This window comes from Peromyscus leucopus, chromosome 18, assembly GCF_004664715.2.
Source record: "Peromyscus leucopus breed LL Stock chromosome 18, UCI_PerLeu_2.1, whole genome shotgun sequence".
NCBI lineage: Eukaryota > Metazoa > Chordata > Mammalia > Rodentia > Cricetidae > Peromyscus > Peromyscus leucopus.
In genome coordinates, this window is record NC_051078.1 from 24,045,819 (window position 1) to 24,064,949 (window position 19,131).

General features: G+C 37.8%; 1 protein-coding gene across 1 annotated transcript in view; it reads right to left on the reverse strand.

The window, feature by feature from the left end:
• Positions 1–18,835, reverse strand: part of LOC114695655 (keratin-associated protein 10-6-like) — a 20,318-nt gene extending 1,483 nt beyond the window's left edge. The window contains exons 1-2 of the mRNA XM_037211915.1: positions 18,723–18,835; positions 18,233–18,284 (exon numbers count right to left, since the gene is read on the reverse strand). Coding sequence (XP_037067810.1) covers positions 18,233–18,284; positions 18,723–18,835 — 165 coding nt within the window. The remainder of the gene's footprint in view (positions 1–18,232; positions 18,285–18,722) is intronic.
• Positions 18,836–19,131: the final 296 nt, after the last annotated feature.

The window sequence follows — 19,131 nt, forward strand, 5'->3', positions numbered from 1 at the left end:
AGGATCTCTTGAGTTATCTGAAATATCATATTCCTGGAAATTGGATGTATATAAAGAAACATACACACACATCTATAATATATATTTATATAATATTTTATATAAATGTGTGTGTATGTGTGTGTGTGTGTGCGCGCACGCGCGCGCACACACACAGAAATCCAACAATTAAATGAGGAACTTGGTAAAATGAGAGGTGGTAATTAACACAGAGAGAGACAGTGGAAAGAGACATTTGGAAAGAGCTGTGGCCTTAAGATAAGAAACATAGGAAAAACACACTGACCCTACGTTTAGAGCTGTCTTATCATGGCATGTGTTAAACCTCACAGGAAAGATCTGTCTTTGGCCAGATCCAGCTGAAAACCAAGGAACAAGTCAACTGACTAGGTTTAAGTAGAGTACAAATGAGCAAACAGAGACAGACAAGGGGAAACAGTACCGATTAATATCTCACAGTAATATGAGATGAAATTAAAAATGAAATGGTGTCAAATATAGGGCAAATCATTTTATGACCTTAGCTTGGGTTATGAAAACTGTTTTCAGTCAGGCAGTGGTGGCACATGCCTCTAATCCTGGAGGCAGAGACAGGCAGATCTCTGTGAGTTCAAGGCGAGCCTTGTCTACATAGCAAGATCCAGGACAGGCACCATAACTACACATGAAAAACCTGTCTCAAAAAGAAAAGAAAAAACTGTTTCTGATTGTGATACAAATTTTATGTAATTTTAAAATGTGTGCATTTGGTTAGATTAAAAAAAATAAAGCATATCTGTAAGGAAAAATACTGAAAGAGAAAAGGTGATAGCAATCTGACCAAGGTGGGCAGCATCGAAAAGTCACAAAGTGCTAAAACAACAGCATAAGACAAAGGGAAACACTTAAAAACCCACTGTAAAAACAGAAAACTTGACAAGCAATATGAATGTAGAGCTTAGTAAGAAAGGCAAATAATTCACTCTTAAACAAGTGAAAATGCAGTCAACCTTATTCTGAATGAGACAGACATTCTCACAAATGTGACTTCTATTACAGATACTGCATCTTCTTGATGAACACTATTAGGAATATATATGTATAAAACTCATATAGTGAAAACCTAGGAAAATTTAAAATGTATAATAGTATATATACATTTCCCTTTAAGTTGTCCATTTTTCTTTAACTCATTGAGTACAAAAATTACCTTCCAAAGATTTCATAAGCCTCAAAGAAATACTGTATGCTTTTATCTTGGTCATTAAAGCCCCAAACCAAAAATGACTTATTTTATGTATGATATCACTGAGACATGACTCATAAATCACAATAATGACATAATTATTAAGGAAGTTGGTTCAGAAATAGTTCTCAGTAGTCATTTCTTCATTTGTACTTTAGTCTATATATTTCCTACTGTGAACTACCAATGTTTAGTATTTTCCATTAAAGGAAAGCTTGAATAAACAGAGTGCCTGTTTGTTTTCTACTAAGAGTCAGAAAGAGGGAAGACCTGGAGAGGAGGGAAGGGGAGAAGGAACTTGGAGGAGCAGAAGGAGGGGAAACTATAATCAGAATATATTGTATTATATAATCTACTTTCAATAAAAGAAAAATATTTAAATGTTAAAATTAATTTTCTCTTTCTTTGCTATTATATCAGAAAATATATTAATCAAATGTCATTTGAAAGACTATGTGCCAAATTTTGGAATCATAAGTGACTAAGAAATGATGACAATTGGAACTGCCTAGAGCTACATAAGATATCCACCTCCCAAATTTAAACGATTGTAAACACAGTCTTTGCTTGACTCATGGATTTGCATCCTGTTTTGAATTGGGCAAAATCCGGCTCTGCTTGACATCATTTGGATCAGCTCCGGCACTAGAAGCTAAAATCAGTCCCGATGCTCTCGTCTAGTTGGGGGCGCTATCACTGAATGATGTCACCTACAATCCTGAAGTTTGCCAGGGCAGAAGTACAGAAATTAGCAAACTCAGAAAAAAACAAAGGTACTTATTACTTTATTTATTTATGAGCTTGTTGTTAAACATTTAAGCAGGCCACTGCAGAGCTGGCACCAAGTAATTAGAATTTGTGACTGAAAATTCCCACGTGCAACACTATGAACGGCAAATGCATTTCTGAATGTTTCAGATGAGGTCTGGAACAAAGCACAAACCAACCGCGCTGGCTCCTCTCTCTGCTTTTCTAACCCCTCTTGAATACATCTGGTATAGTGTGTGCATGCTTGTAATTGTGTTATAAATCTGTCCATGAACTATTTAAATCCACATGTTTATTTAAAATATATTTTATTCTCCTTTCTCTTTCAAGAAATGAAACAAAACTACCTAGTAAACACTGCCAAAACCATACTGCCATATAATTTGCCAAATATTTGCCATATTACCTTGGTAAATTTTTCTAAAGCAACTTTTTTACCTTGGAATATTAGAAACTATTGTCTTATTCAAATTTTTCTTTGCCAAAAAACAAATAACTGAGTGAAACACTTGAAATAAGGGAAGTATATATTTCCTCTGGAATTTAAAGGTTCCAGTCCCTGGAAATGTTACTCCATGTTTCGTGGAGTAAGATACAAGCCAATGGAGGCAAGACCATAGTAAAGCAAAGTCATTCATCTGGTGATGCTGAGGAGCAAAGAGACACCAAGGCACCCAAACACGATAGATAGGCCCTTTAAACACATTCCCAAGCAAACCTGTCTCCTCCGACTAGGCCCCACCTCCTAGTAGTCAATATGAACTTACCAATGAGTTAATTCAAAGGTGAAGTCAGTTCCTACGTCATCTAATAATCTCCAACTAGATCCACTAGTTGGGGACCAAAACCGTCAACACATGAGACAATGAGGAGCCACTTCCCATACAAACTATAACTATTGTCATTTGACTGTGGTTCTTATTTTCACTGTGTTTCACTTTTGTGTTTCCATCTTTTTATATTAAGAAGTTCAGAGAAGCTGCACCATAGCTCTTAATAAGATGCTACTTCAAATGTCATACTAGAAGGATTTGCAGTTCTTTTAAATCTGAGGAAAGTTTTTAATAAGGTAAGCATGTTAAACTTTTTAATTTGGCATTTGGAGTAAGTGACTCTGTGGGAACAGAATTATTCAATGTCAGTGTATTTTCTCATGAATGTTTTGAGGAAAAATAAGAATTTGGCTGTTAAATTCCTTTCCCTGCAGAAGGTGAGTGACAGAGTGACCCTACCCTGCAGTATTATACATTATGGACTATTAACCGACAACTAAAGCTGTAGCATTTGCATATGGAAATACCATTTCCTGCCTGCAGGAGTCAGCGCTGACTTACTCACCTCTATCTGTAGCCAGGTTTCTCTGGTCCCGTGGTCTCACAGCCGCTTATAAAATAATCATTCAGAGGCTTATATTAATTATCAATTTATGGCAATGGCAGGCTTCTTGCTAGCTAGCTCTTAAAATGTAACCCATTTCTATTAATCTATAAGTTGCCACATGGCCATGGCATTACTGGTCTGCTGGCATCTTACTGCTCCTTTGGTGGCAGCTGATGTCTCTCCTGCCCTCCTTTCTCCTCTCCACGTATCTCCTTGCATTTCCCACCTGCCTCTAAACTGCCTTGCCATAGGTCAATGCAGCTTTATTTATCAACCCATTGGAGCAACACATATTCACAGCATACAGAAAGGCATCCCACAGCATCTATCCCTTGATTCTACTTCTAGCCTTTCAACAGGCAGCACTTCCAGCAAGCGGTGCTTTCCCGTGTTTTACATGCACTAGCTTTGTGAGAGAGATACCTTTATCTCCCTTTTATATATTAAAATTAAAATAAAGAAATTAGGATAGATTCATTCGAGAATACAGACCTATGGGATGGTGTTGGATGACTCATCCCTAACGGACTTGAGGGCCAGAAGGCCCAAACAAGTAAAAAAAGATACTTTCTGAGAGCCAGCCTGGGTCTGCCTGATGGTCTTAGCAACAACAGCTGAAACATGATCTGGAGATGACCTGGACCAATGAGAGACAGTCATGTCACACCAACAGATGCATATTCATCAGACCTCCCCCCAGGGTGGGGTGGAAGGTATATAAGGCTCGGCTCTTCCTGAATAAACTGAGCTTGTTGTTTCAACATTCTCTCGGAGTCTGTGTGGTTTGACTCTGCGCCTACTTGGCCCCCACCCCCAAAGGGAACAATAGCAAGGACCCTGCTACAGAATGGTAGAATTAAAAGTAGGTCACAAGTAGTCTCTCTCCTCTTCTATCCTCACCATCCTTCTGTTTCTCTGCCTAGGCAAAGGAGATAAATCAAACAGGGTGGAACTTAATTAAACTAAATCTATTTTGAAGTTCCAATATGGCCGACACCTTCATTATTAATGAACAATATTGCTAATATTGTGTGGAGTTCATGATATATATTAGGGTTCCAAAAGCAAAGACTGACATCCTAATCTCTTCTTGTCCTCATAATTAAATTTGAGCTCAGACAAGTTTCTATTATTCAGGAATTTTTAGACTTCGTTACTTTATTTTCCTCCTCAAATATCCTATGGCATACAGAGTACAGCGATACATTTGAGAAACTCAGAGTACAATTAATTATTCTGAGAGCTGGCATCACCAGTTAGCTTCCCCTGGTTCATGAATTGTGAAATCCTCATATGAGTATCTAGAAATTATGTCCTAATTCCTGAGATCTACAACAGTAAAATTGTTTAATCTGGCAGAGTGAACCTAAAAGATCTGGCTAGTAACATTTAAATATTAAATCTATTTCCACAATCACTTTCTCCTCCCCTTAAAGGTTAGGAAATTGCTTCTTTTGGATTATCTACTTAGCAGGTATAATACACTAAGCTTATATTGATTTTTCTTTCTGTAATGATGTGTTGTTGCATTCCAGAGTTTGTAAATTTAATTCACACTTACTTATTTTATAAATTCAAACTTAAAAGAGATTCTAGCATGACATCACTTGTAAGGCTGCACACATCCAATTCTCCACTGGGAAGTCTTGTAGTGCCCTTTATATAATTATATCTTCTGTTTTCTTTACAAAATAACCCTTCATGTTACTCAATAACCATTCCCTGAAATCATAGAGATGAGAGGGCTTGAGGGAAGGAGGTACCTGTTTCCAAAGACATCATCTCACAGAGGACAAGATGAATGATTAAAAGAGCCAATCACAGTAAGCAGAATAATTTTCCTTAAAAGCATCTATGTTTTTGTTGTTGTTGTTGTTGTTTTCTCTGTGTAGCTTTGCACCTTTCCTGAATCTCGCTCTGTAAACCAGGCTGACTCAATCTCACAAAGATCCACCTGCCTCTGCCTCCCAAGTGCTGAGATTAAAGGCGTGCGCCACCACCGCCAGGAGGCATCTATGTTTTCACTTTGGGAATTTACAAATACATGGGCAAAGAGATTACGTTTTCAAGTTGGGATAATTTTGGTTAATAAATGTAGTTCAAAGTGAAAAACTAAGGCTGGCGAGATGGATGGCCACATGCTACCAAGCCTGATGACCTGATTTAAATCCCTGCGACCCACGTGATATAAAGAGACCTGATTCCCACAGGTATCCCTCTGACCTCTGTGCATGCACCATGATATGTATGTGCAAGCACACACACACACACACACACACACACACACACACACACACACAAATATAATATGTGAATGTAAAATTATCCTACATTAAGTAGGTGGGCTCTGTATGTTTATTCATTTTTGTAAGTAGGAGAAGGAGCCAGAGATACCAGTCAATTGGAGGAAGATGTAAGTGACTGAATAAGGAAGACAGACAGTAAAGTGGGAGAACAAGGCTTCAATGCAAGGATTGTGGGTGACCTCTGAATGCTGGAAGGAGCAAGGAACTAATTCTCCCCTAAAGCCTCCAAAATGGAACTCTACCTTCTTGATGTCTTAATTTTAGCCCAATAAAGACAACACTGGACTTCTGTTCCACGGATCTATACGATATCTATAATATAATACAATTGTGTTGTGTGAGCCACATTTGGGGGATTTGTTGTAGCAGCAATAGGAAACCAATACATCAAGGGAAGATGTTATATCAAAGAAACCTCTGGTAATGCTGAAGAAGCCCAGAGAGGTACTCCTAGCCTTACTGAAAACATTCGTGACCCAGGAAAGCAATACACTAAGAACCGATTTTCAAATATTCCTTCCCTAGTTCTCAAAAGACTGAGACAATCTTGCAAGATCAGCTGTTACATATTTAAGAACAAGCAGCTGGTCTAGACCCATAAGACTGAATAAATCATATTCTCAACAGATTCTTATTTTATACATAACGGCAAAATTTATCAAGAAATTAGAGCCCAAAGGTAGAAAATGGTTTCAATAGTTTAAAAAAAAATGAGGAAAATGTTTCTCCTCCCACCAAATATGAACAACTAAGGCCTGATTCATATTGTAATTTTTTGCATATATTTGAGTGGATGGTATACAATTATGTGTGTGGGCAAACACGTGTGTAGGTGTGTGCACCTGTGTTCATATAGAAGATCAAAGTTGAGATGAGATATATTATTCCCTGGGGCTCCACTATAAATATGGAATCAAAGTTTTGCATTGAACCCAGCATTCACCTAAACATCAAGTCCAGCTGGCCAGCTTGCTCCAGGGATCCCATGCCTCTGCCTCTTGTGCTGGAACTGAAAGTGGCCACCACGCCTGCTCAGCTTCAGATGGGTTCTGAGCATCTGAGCTCTGGTTCCCACACTTGGCACAAGTGCTGTATCCACTGAGCCCATCTCCCGAGTCCTCATATTTTAATGTTTTATATAGCTATAATAATTGCTTTTGTATCTTTTCTCTAAAGTCTTGGGGCTGTAGTGAAACATTGCATCGCACTGACTTTTCGATGCAATGCATATAATTACAGGTCCCTATGACATAAATCTAAAAAAAAGAAGTCCTCAAAAAATTAAAAACAGAAGCCACAAGGCTGCAGTGGAAGTTATATGATCCTGTAGCCAGCGCAGGTGTACAATGCATAAAACCAAGTTGTACATGAATGTTTCAGAAAAAGTAAAAAGAAACTGTGTTTATTAGTGGCACACATTATAGTGATGATAATGCGTGTGTGTCCATGTTTGAGTATATGTTCATGTGTGGAGAGAGTGGTGCATGTGTGTGGAGGCCAGAGGTCAACATCATGTGACTTCTTCAATAATACTTTACTTTAGTTTTTGAGACACTTTCTCACTGAATCTGGACCTAGCCAATTCTGCTATCCAGCAAGTTTCATGGATCTTTGATCTCTGACTCCCTAGCAATGGAATTACAGGTGAATGCCTAGCTTTTAAAATTGTGTGTGTGTGTGTGTGTGTGTGTGCATTTGCATGTGTGTGTGTATTCGATAAAATAGAATTGCATCATTTCCTTTTTCCTTTCCTATTTCCATCCACCCTAGCTGCCCTCTCTAAATCCCCTCTCATCCCTCCCATGACCACCCACACTTTCGTTGATAGCCTCTTTTTCTTTTATTATTATTGTCACATAAACATGCATGTGTGTATGCACATATATGTACATATAGATACACATATATATGTATATATGTGTGTGTGTGCATGTGTATTGTTTTAACCAGCTTTTAGATGGATTCTAGAGATATGAATGTAGGTTTTCATGCTTCTAGAGCAAGCACTTTATGAGACTCCTCCTCATCACTGAAGCAATATTTTTAAATGAATTTTATTTTAACTACTAAATAAAATATAGAAGTCCTACAAATATATCTCTTTAAATACTTATTATTCACTTATGATAAAAAATCCAATATTCTTTCTTCCAGCTTCTTGAAATATTCACCACATTATTATCTGTAATCACCCTACTTAAAATAAATGGCAGAATTTTCTGGACCTATCCAACTGTAGTTTAATATCTACTGAATATCCACTCTCCATGCTCTCTCTCCCTCTTTGTTCATTTCAAACAGTCACATCAGTTAGAGTTCAACTTTATACCTAGTGCAATATATTTTCAATAAGCTGTGAGCAATAATCTTAAAGCAAAAATAATCTCTTTCTCTCTCCCCCTCCATTTAAATAAAATTCATTATTTGAAGAACAACTAGAGACTATCCCTCTGTGCTATCTAGTTTTATGACACTTTGACACAAGCTAAAGTCATCTGAGAGAGGGAACCTCAGTTGAGAAACTTCCTCCATAGAATTCTACTGCAGGACTGGAGGTTGGACCCTACAGTCCAACCTTATGGGACATTTTCTCAACTGCATTCTTAATTCATTTTCTTGATTAATGATAGGGGAGGGCCCAGTTCATTGTGGGTGGTGGCATTCCTGGGCTGGTGGCCCTGGGTTCTACAAGAAGACATGCTGAGCAGGTCAGTAAGCAGCACCCCATGGTTTCTGCATCAGTTCCTGCCTCCAGGTTCCTGCCCTGCTGAGTTTCTGCCCTGATTTCCTTGAACAATGTACTATTATGTGAAAGTATAATAAATCCTTTCCTCCCCAAGTTGCCTTTGGTCATGGTGTTTCATCACAGCCAAAGTAACCCTAACTAGGGCTCTCTCTATGTTTATTTTCTCTGTCCTTAGTATCTCTCTTTATCTTTGTCATCTTGACATACTTTCTTTGAAATTTCCTCTAATTGTTGAAAATGGATATTGAATTTTTATTCTTAGAAATTCACTAAAATCCTATATAAGTATGTATAGCTCATTTCTAGCATCCTTTGAAGATATTAAAATAAAAACAACTTCCTCAATTCAAAACCAGGGCCCATGGAGGACAATACTAAGGAAATTACTCTCTAAAACTAAAAAGTGATGGCAGTTCACCCAGTTTGTGTTCCTGCATTGGCTTCCCTCAATGAACTACATCTCAATATATAAGCCAAAATAAGCCCTTTCCTCACCAATTCACTTTTGGTTATGATGTTTCATAATAGAAATAGTAACCCTAACAAAGACATCCTCTCAGAAACTCAAAGGGGAAAAAAAGTACCCCCAGAACATACTACAATAGAAAATTGTAAAATGGCTCCTAGATGTTAGTTTGTGGAATTCAAATTGGTGATGATCCAGGTGTCTATACCTGAAAGCCACGGGGGGGGGGGGGGGTTAATATGAATGAAAGAAGCTAAGAGAGTCGCAGTAATATTTTTATAAGCATCCATCATCAATCATCAAGAATGGCTTTGTCAAGCTGTTCACTGAGTTATTTCTTCACAAGTTATCTGTTCATTCTACATCATTTTAACAGGATAACTATGTCTTTGATAAGAGTGGTTTCAGACGTCATTCACTAGTGGAAATTAAACCTCAGTTATACAGCTGCTTAATCAATGTCCTTGAATGTACAAGTAACTGCTCTTTTTTTTAAAAGTTTAAGATATATTTAAAGATAAGACAATTACTTTTCAGTAAAATTAAAGGTGAAAAGAAGTAAAATGCAGATATTCTGTGACCCCAAATATTTTAATGCCTACTCATTCAAAAAAGATTAGAAGGACAAACACAAAATGTTAGCTATGACTATTCCTGAGTGGGAAGCTAGTATGAATAATATTTTGCATATATTACATTTTTTGATTTCAAAAATCTTGAAAATGAGTATGTATTACCTTTACAATTCATTTTTTAATTTATTTATTTTTAAAAAAAGGTTTTTTTCTTTTTACATACCAATCCCAGTTTCCCCTCCCTCCCCTTCTGCCACTCCCTACATCCCCCCATCTACTCCTCGGGGATGGTAGGGACTCCCTCTGGGAGTCAACAAAGCCTGGCATGCTAAATTGAGGCAGGACCAAACCCCTCCTCCCTGTGTCAAGGCCGAGCAATTCACTCTTGGAAATGTAAAAGTCATGTGGGTTAAAAATGTTGTTTACTTCCTGTGATAGTTTGAAGAAGAATGGCCCCCATAGGCTCATGTATCTGAAGGTTGGGTTCTCAGTGGATGGACCATTTAGGAAGGACTAGGAGGCGTGGCCTTGCTGCAAGAGGTATGTCATCACTGAGGTTTGGCTTTGAGGTTCTAAAGCCCCTATCATTCCCAGTCTCTCATACCCTGCCTATAACTTGTGGATCAGATGGGAGCGCTCAGTTACTGCTCCTGCATCGATCTCTCCTGTCTGCTGTCAATGTTTCCCCACCATGATGGTCATGGAATCGTCCTCTGAAACTGCAACGAGCCCTACTTAGATACTTTCTTTTCTAATTTGCCTTGGTCTCCTCTCAAAGGAATAGAATGGTAACTTAGACACTTTCAAAATGGAAAGAAACCTCGCTTTCTAGGAAACATACCAGTGTGACTTCCAGTTTCTGCATAGGGAACAGAAAACCACTAATTTAAAAAAAAATCTTTATTTAGATACCACTGATCTATAAAATTGTGTGTGTGTGTGTGTGTGTGTGTGTGTGTGTGTGTGTGTGTATTTTGAAATATATAGATTGAGAATATGATTTCAGTTGTCGAGATCTGGGGAAGGGGGCAAGTGGAGTGATACTGGTAAAACAGTATTACGCTTGTCATACAGAATTAAAATTTGTAGTTATCTATGGTGAATCATGGTAAAACATAGTATTATATATGAAATTTATAAATGGATATATCTTATTAAATTTAATCATCTGAATATATGCACACAGACACAATGTGATAATTATGTAGAGACGATACATATATTAACTATCTTGATCGGGGTGACCATTTAATAAGATACCTATATATAGAAACCATTTGATTTTATAAGTGGGGTAGGCAATTCCATGCATCCCATTTTCTATTTCCTTGTTAAAATTTCTCAACTGATATTAAAAATATTCAAGATTTGTATTAACTCAAAGGGTTATCTGTACTGTTCCACTCTCAAAGAAGAGTATCAGCAGATAGGATTGTAGTGTGCATCACAGCAGTAGAGTGTGTGCTTCTGTGTGGGTGGGCAGGTGGGGGGGGTCTGAAAACACCATGGCTTCCACCAAAGAGAACTTGCATAGCACGAAAGGGGCCCTTGGTCTGCTTCTCAGTACCATAGGAGATTAGAAAGAAAGGAAGAGGAAGACACGGAGAAGAGGGAAAAAAAGGAGGAGGAGAAATGAAGGAAGGGAGAGACGGAGGGAAAATCCTCATCTGATTTGATGTAATTTCAGAAATGTTATAAGAAGACATTTGTTTCTTCATTCATTCACTCATCTAAGCATTCATTCATGAGTATAAAAGCATGTTCTTCCATTCTTCATTAATGCTGTTTATACACTGAAAAGATGATCTATTTCTGATTGACCTGATCCAAGTTCTTAACATGTGACCTACAGAATTCAGCTGGCTCCCTATCTGCTCTGTCTCAGACAATCCCATGTAAATCTACCCTTCATTATGTTTCCTAGCAGTTTAAATCCACACCGCTATGCATTAGATGGCACATTATAGGGAAATTATGACCCTGAGTGTCAGAGAAACCTAGGCTTGTGGTTGATGCTTATTCCTATTTTTAGGTCATCAGTATTATCTTGGGAGTCTGTCATCCCTGCTCTTCAGGTCCGGCTTCTTAGCACCAATGAGTGTTTCTTATGACTGCTCTAAAAATAATCACAAACTTGCTGCTTAAATTATACAATTTTATTTTTAGACAGACCTAGAGGTCAAATATCCAAAATTGGTTTCAATATTAGCAGGCTCTTTCTCTCTCAATATCTATCTCTCTCTCTCTCTCTCTCTCTCTCTCTCTCTCTCTCTCTCTCTCTCTCTCTCCATATATATATATACATATGACTGTTAAGTGACTCTTCTGGATGTTGGTGATTGCTTACATTTTTAGAATCGGGCCTGTATCATTTCATCTCTGCCTGTATGGTCACATTGTATAAATCCTTCCTCTGTCTCCTTTGAAACAAGGTCACGATACATTCAACCTCTCACTGATGAAAGACCCAAGATAAATAACCTCCCCATGTCTAGATATGTAACTTCATTATACATTCAAGGTACTTAAAGTACTTTTATATAAAAGAATAGTGACCTGTTCTGAGGAGTAAGGCATAAACATTTGATGGCGAAGAGTCATTCTTCAGTATACCATAAAAATTTACCTCATAGTGAATTTCTATTGAATATTTATTATTATTATTATTTATTAGTTTACCCTGGGATACTTAATTTTCAAAAGTATCTTTATTAGTATAATCATAATGGCATGATAATATCCATCCCACTATTCCAATAATGGTATGAAATATTATAATAATTAGTTAAAAGCCTTATTTTCCTTTTATCTTCTTTAAAAGTTTTAGATCTTTACTTTATTGTTAGGTTGATGCTTATTTTGGTACTGAGTGCATGGGTTGGCTTCAGATCTGAGCACCTCATTACTTAGCCTCCTGTGTAGCAGGATTATATTATATCCAGCTTTTTAAGCATCATTACACTATGCTGTTGATGAAATGGAACCGTAGAATACTTACCAAGTCTAAATTTATATAGACATATTGGAAAATGAAACAAAATTTGCAGATATCAACTCTCCTACTCTCAAGAATGCACACAACAGAGATACAAACATTGACACACACACACACACACACACACACACACACACACACACACACACACAGTAGGATGCTCAATAGCTCAAACAACAGAAATGTACATGCTTTCTGTTCCCCTTTGGCAGATGCCATTTTTCCTTCTGATGTTGAATAATATTTATTTTTAAGTCCTAGCTTCAATTCCACCTTGCCGCTTTGAAATGAAACACATCAAACTGTTCATGAATCCTCTACACATAGCATAGTATTTAAATTGTGTATAAGTTTACAAGCCTATATAGGAAGCTGTCATTATTGCTTCACAGTGAGCTAGCTAATCAATCCTCCTCAGGATTCAAAGCCCCCTATGGATTTTCTTATCATAATAGGTGTTGTACTCTCTTGCCATTTATTTGTGTCTCCCTCTTTCCTCATGGTGGACAGAGACCTTTAATTCACTCAATCAATGCATTTTCATTAAGCAAAATTCCTTTTCTCATTTTTTCTATTATGGGCTACTGAGCAAAAGAATTGGATTATTCATTATCAAATCTCTGGTATCTTTTCTAATATTTAATTTTATTTTTTTATAATCTCAATAGTTACTTTCTGTGATAAAGTATATATTATTATAAATCTTTAGATGTTTCTGAATCAGTCCTGTTGACTGTCCAACTTATCGCAGGTGAATTTGTGTCTTAACTTGAAGAGTTTCCTCTGTGAAAACTCAAGAAGGGTGATGAGAAATGTCATTATAAAACGCAGCACTTACAGACAACATGTTATGAAAAAACTTCAAATACAAAGGTGATCCAAATTTAGACAGTTAATTTTACTCAGTATTTACCAAAAGAACATATTTAAAGTATTCCTGTAGGCACAGTACTCCTACAAGAGGTACATCAGCTGCTTTGCATGCCTCTAAGAATTCACTTTCCAATAAGACATAGGTGAGCCAGCCTCTATAACTTTACCAAATGGCTTGTAAAAGAAGGTGTCCTGCAGTATATGTTACTGGAGGGAGACATTCTTAGGTGAAGGTTATTCCTTGTGGTTCTTGAAATACATATAGAATGGTTATTAATACGTGTATCAAAGGTTTTATGTTCAAAAAGCACTATTTCATAATATTTTAAAAAACAGAATAGTTGATATATAGGGAGGGAAGGAAAAGAAAAGCAAACTACCAAAAAGATACATGGACTCTATTCTGCACAAAATTTTAAATGAGAACTTATTGAGGCTGAGAGCTCAGTGCAGGAAGTGCTTTCATCACACATATGAGAACACATTTGATCCCCAGAGGCATGTAAAAAGGCCAAGTCTGTAGCATGTACTCACAATGCCTTAGATGCAGGGTGGAGACAGAAGCATCCCTGGGGCTTACTAGCAATCCAGATCAGCCTAACTGGTGAGATGTAGTTCTCAATGAGAGAATCCATCTCAAAAATCAATTTGGATGTGCTGTCTTGAGAAACAAGAGCCAGGTTTACTTTAGCTTGTATATGCAGGCCCAGGCACATGCCTGGGCCCACACACACATCAGCAGTGCACACATAAATATACACACACGTATACACATACAAACACCAAATACTAAATACTTAAAACTAGTTTATAGAAATACAATTTTATCTTCATACATTAGAGACTGAAACGGCAGCACTACATGTGAAGAGACAACTGAGGAATATGTTGCAATAATTCAACAAGGGAAGATAGGAAAGTAATGAGAGAACACTTTAAACTTACAAAGTTAGAATAATTAGCAACTTGACAGGGAGAGGTAATGTGTGATGGAAAAGAAGGAAATGGAAAGATGTGAAGTGAAGACGACTCAGGTTGTTTTTTTTTTCTGATATTATTTCTTGGAGATTCTCTTGTGATGTGGTCATATTTAATTTTACTAGAGAAAAGGGAAATGATTGTAGACTAGGAATCCGTTCATCAGCCATGATTAATGTACATGTCAAGTAAAGTTATAGAAGACAGGCTTTCTCTAAATACAGATGCAGAACATCACAACTCTGGGCCGGAAAGCAACGCCTAACTCAGACATAGGAGCACGAGAGGCGCTTGGACCTGCCTCAGCTGAATGTCCCAGGCTCTGGTGACTCCCCATGGGAGACCTTGACTTGGAGGAGGTGGGGATAGGGCTGGGTTGTAAGGTCGGGAAGTCTGGGGGGCAAGAAGAGGGAGGAGGGGGGATCTGTGGTTGGTATGTAAAATGAATAAAACACTTCTTAATAATAAAAACAGGACACAAATAACAGTGCCCTGTGTCCCCTGTGATTAGATGATTTTCAGGTTACAGTGGAGCACATGAGGGCAAGTACTCTCAGAAGAGCGTTCACATATATAAAATGCTCCAGATGAGCTGTGTAAATGGGATGCCAACTACAGGGTTGGCTTGGTCTTCTAATGGTTAGGCTGACAAAAGCCAATGCCACCATCACATTGTTGAACACCAAAATAAAAATAATTCTTTATTTGCCTTTCCGGGCTTAAAGCATTATTCATAGCTCATGTAATAAAGGTGTTTATTATTCAATATTTATATAAAAAAATTCTTACTGGATCTTGTCCTAAGTATATGTGACAGTCAATAGTCAGCTCTAAGCACAGACCTCTTTACAACTGGGGAGAGAGAGAGAGAGAGAGAGAGAGAGAGAGAGAGAGAGAGAGAGAGAGAGGGAGAGAGATATCTATGGAAATAATACACAGAGACATGATGACTGATGTCCTTGAAAATACAGCATCTCATGCCAAAAGGTCAGCACTTCGGCCTGTGAGGTACTGGACACTAAGAAAGAAATATAACTCATTTCCTCTAAACTAATATTGGATGGATAATCAATCTATTTAATTATGACCTCCATAAATAAAGACACTTCACCCTGGGGTGAAAACAAAACTAATTACAATAACAGACACAAAGAAGCATAGGAGTTGTCTGTATGCACAGACCCACCTTTCTGGGTTGATAAGAACTTACCCATCATCACTACTGCTTCAGGGAGAGTCACCACATCATGTGCCTCCCAGACTGATCTTGGGACCCTTAGGATATTTACTGTAGCTGGAGTTTTCTCCAGTCCTGTCCGGGCCCGCAGCCACTCAGACACAAATAAACAAATAAACGCTTACATTAATTAAAACTGTATGGCCTAATGGCTCAAGCTTCTTGCTAGCTAGATCTTAAGTCTTAAATTAACCCATTTATATAAATCTATAGCTTGCCATGTGGCTTGTGGCTTACTGGTATCTTTACATCTTGCTTCTCCTGGCAGTAGCTGGCAGCATTACCCACTTCAGCCTTCCTGTTCCCAGAATTCTCCTCTCTGCTTGTCCCACCTTTACTTCCTGCCTGGCAACTGGCCAATCAGCATTTTATTTATTAACCAATCAGAGCAACACATTCACAGCATACAGAGTGATATCCACAACAATCTACCTTTCTTCCTAGAAAGCATGGATCATTTTATGTTTTTCCTCCTTTTTCCCTAATACAGTATGTCAATGTTTTGTTTTTGTTGTTGTTGTTATTGTTTTCTCTCACTGTCTAAACCACAGGAATTGCAAGTTGCTGCCTGTCAGTGTCTCTACAGTCCCTATCTTTGTCCCATATCTAAAAAAATTCATAATTGTAAAATAATACCACATGCAAAGCAATGCTGGTCCATACTAAGAATACTAAGTGGTCTTTTTTTCTTTAGTTTCATAATCCCTCAAACACCAATGCCTTGCCCTAAGCTGACCTCTGCAATAGTCTGACACTTAGGGGTCTGAGCCAAAATACAAGCCAAGTGACAGACTCAGTACTTAACTTTGAAACATTCCTGTCTTCCAACACTCAAAAACATTTGCACTTTAACATGGACCTTACTAATACACTAAGAGTCTGTAAAGCTGTTCTATTTTTAAACCCCATGGCAATTTTATAAACTAATTATTATCTCCCCCAAAATGGTGAGTGACAACATTTGAGAGTTAATATCCTTTGCTCAGGTTAATACAAGTCTTGATCATGTCTCATATCTCAGGCTGAACTATAACTATCTGTCCCCTCCCCTATGACAGACTGGTCTGTCCTCTACTGCAAAATGATGGCTATACAGGTGAAGGGCCTAGAATGGCTCCTACTTGTCTCTATGGGAAAATAGGAAGAAAATCATGACATTTCATAATTTCTCTTGTTTACATGTTCTTTGGAAGGGTTTAACTGGAGAATCCTCTTTTCCAAAAATATGGCAAAAATTGTGGGCTTTTCTTTTCCAGTGTTTTCAAACAATACCAGGTCCATCTTCAGCTTATCTCTCCCTCGTGTAGAATTCTTGTATGCAAGCATGTGTGTGAGAGGCAAACTGCTGACTCTTAGCCTACAGAGAATGATCGTGTATATATATGATTGTCTTGTCTTTTGAAAGCCAACAACTGACAGCATGATGTGCCTATGGTCATAGGGATGCTCGCTGGAAGCAGAGTGAAGTGTGGCATGTGTTGCCAGTTCAGGAAGAAGCTCATAGATCCCATCTGTGTTCAAGACAGAACTCACCCAAGTAGTTGAATGGCTAAATATACACTAAAATGATGTCAAATTCCTCAAAATACTTTTTCTTCTTCATCTTAAACTAAGTTATTATGCACACCTTATTTATAGTGATATAAAAGAAACAAAATAAAAACTTAAAGAAAAGCCTGGTGAGATGCCTCAAACAATAAACACATCTACGAAACAAACCAGACTATTTGACTTTCATCCCCATAACCCTTGTCAAAAGAGCTGGATACGGAAGTTCTTATCTGTAGTCCCAGCCACAGCCGCCTGGAGAACTAAAAAGCATCATGCTCTTTAACATCCAAACACGAGGAGACAGGAGAATCATCTGGAAGCTGGTGTGAAGAGCAAAGTAGCAGAAGTAACAAGACTGTCTCAAAACAAAAGTGCAAGTAGAGAACCAACTCTCAGGAAATTGTCTTTGGACCTCTACATATGAAATGTGGCACATGTGTGTATGCATATGTGTACATGAACACACACACACAGATAGAGAGAGAGAGAGAGAGAGAGAGAGAGAGAGAGACAGACAGACAGACAGACAGACAGACAGAGAGGAGAAAGGGGAATAAAACAATACAGACGGTAAAAAGGGAAGGCAGGAAGAAGAAATATTCTGAGAGAGAATAGAAAATGCTGGGTCCTTAGCAAGATTGCTATAATAAACCTAAATATAAGGACATAAACTTATATTAAGTAGATAATCCCATACATGTACTCAAGTATATGTATCAGGAATGTTTTAAAAAGTAGAATGAAGATCAAAGCAAAAGCAAAGCTTAGAAAGTTAAAGGCTCAGGAGTTATTTGACATCTTACAAGTGGAGCACAGGACATGAACAATGGGGAAAAAATTATAGAAACTCAAAGTTTTATAAATTTCACCAAAACGTCAGAATTGCAATCTATTCATTAAAAAGGACTCAGAACTCACTGAAGAGAAAGAAAATCAACAATTTATTTTTTAAAAAAATCAACATACCTAACCTCAGGACACTAGACATTTAAAATAAAGAAGACAAATACGCTTTTAAAATAAAACAAGATGTTCAAAAAACAAACAAACAGAAAACACAAATAGGTTTCGCAAACGTCTCTGACAGCAGCAACACCCAACCCGGTTAAACACAGACTAACTCGGGACTTGCCACAGGACCGAGGCTGAAGGCAGCTGTTTCAGCACAAGCTGCGCAGCTCGACCTGAAAATCCAAAATAGGAACGTTCCAGAAAATGGAACATTTTGCTGCCTACATGAAGATTCACAGAGTTTCAGATTGGGGAGCGTTTGGCATCTCAAATCTTCAAAGTAGTGATGCTCACCCTCTGCTGTTAGGCATTGCTCAGGCTCAGGGGCTGCAGGTCCAGTTGACAATATTTCTCTCTAACAGAGCTTAAAGGACACACAACACACCTGGCCCTACTTCGGTTCACACTGTCATTTTCAAATCTAAACGCTTTTCCTCTGGTCTTTTCTTTGGTTTTTACTTTTAATCTCTCGTATTTTGCTTTCTCTCTTCTTGATCCTCTCTATTCTTCCCACAGTCCTTTTCATGTGTGAAATTCCCAACTCTTGAGCCCTAAATGAATTGTGGCCAGGAAAATCCCCTTGTAGCTTTCCTTTCATGAACCAATCTCACTCTCCAAGCTGCCTGTGCTCGCCCAGACTCAGTCGATCGTGCACTAGTAGTGTGATTTGTGATTGTTTACTTAATGGACGGAAACATAATAAAAATTTCTCCTCTCGCCTCATTTGACCCTCAAGCAAAGTTTCATTTTCAACTTTCACACCTTTTTAGTTCCTTCTTTTTTTTTTCTTGCTTGTAAAAATATGAATGTAGTTAGAACTACTGCTGTGTCAAATCCTGGTTAAGAAAATACATCATTCCATCTCATCATATATGTTTTTACACAGCAAGCCAATAAGGAACACTTACCCAATGCTATGCACTACTGCTCAAGTGTTAAATGTTTGTGTGATAAATGATATGCAGGATAGGGGCAAGAGCACTGTTACAAAATATTTGAAGAACCACATAAAAATATAAC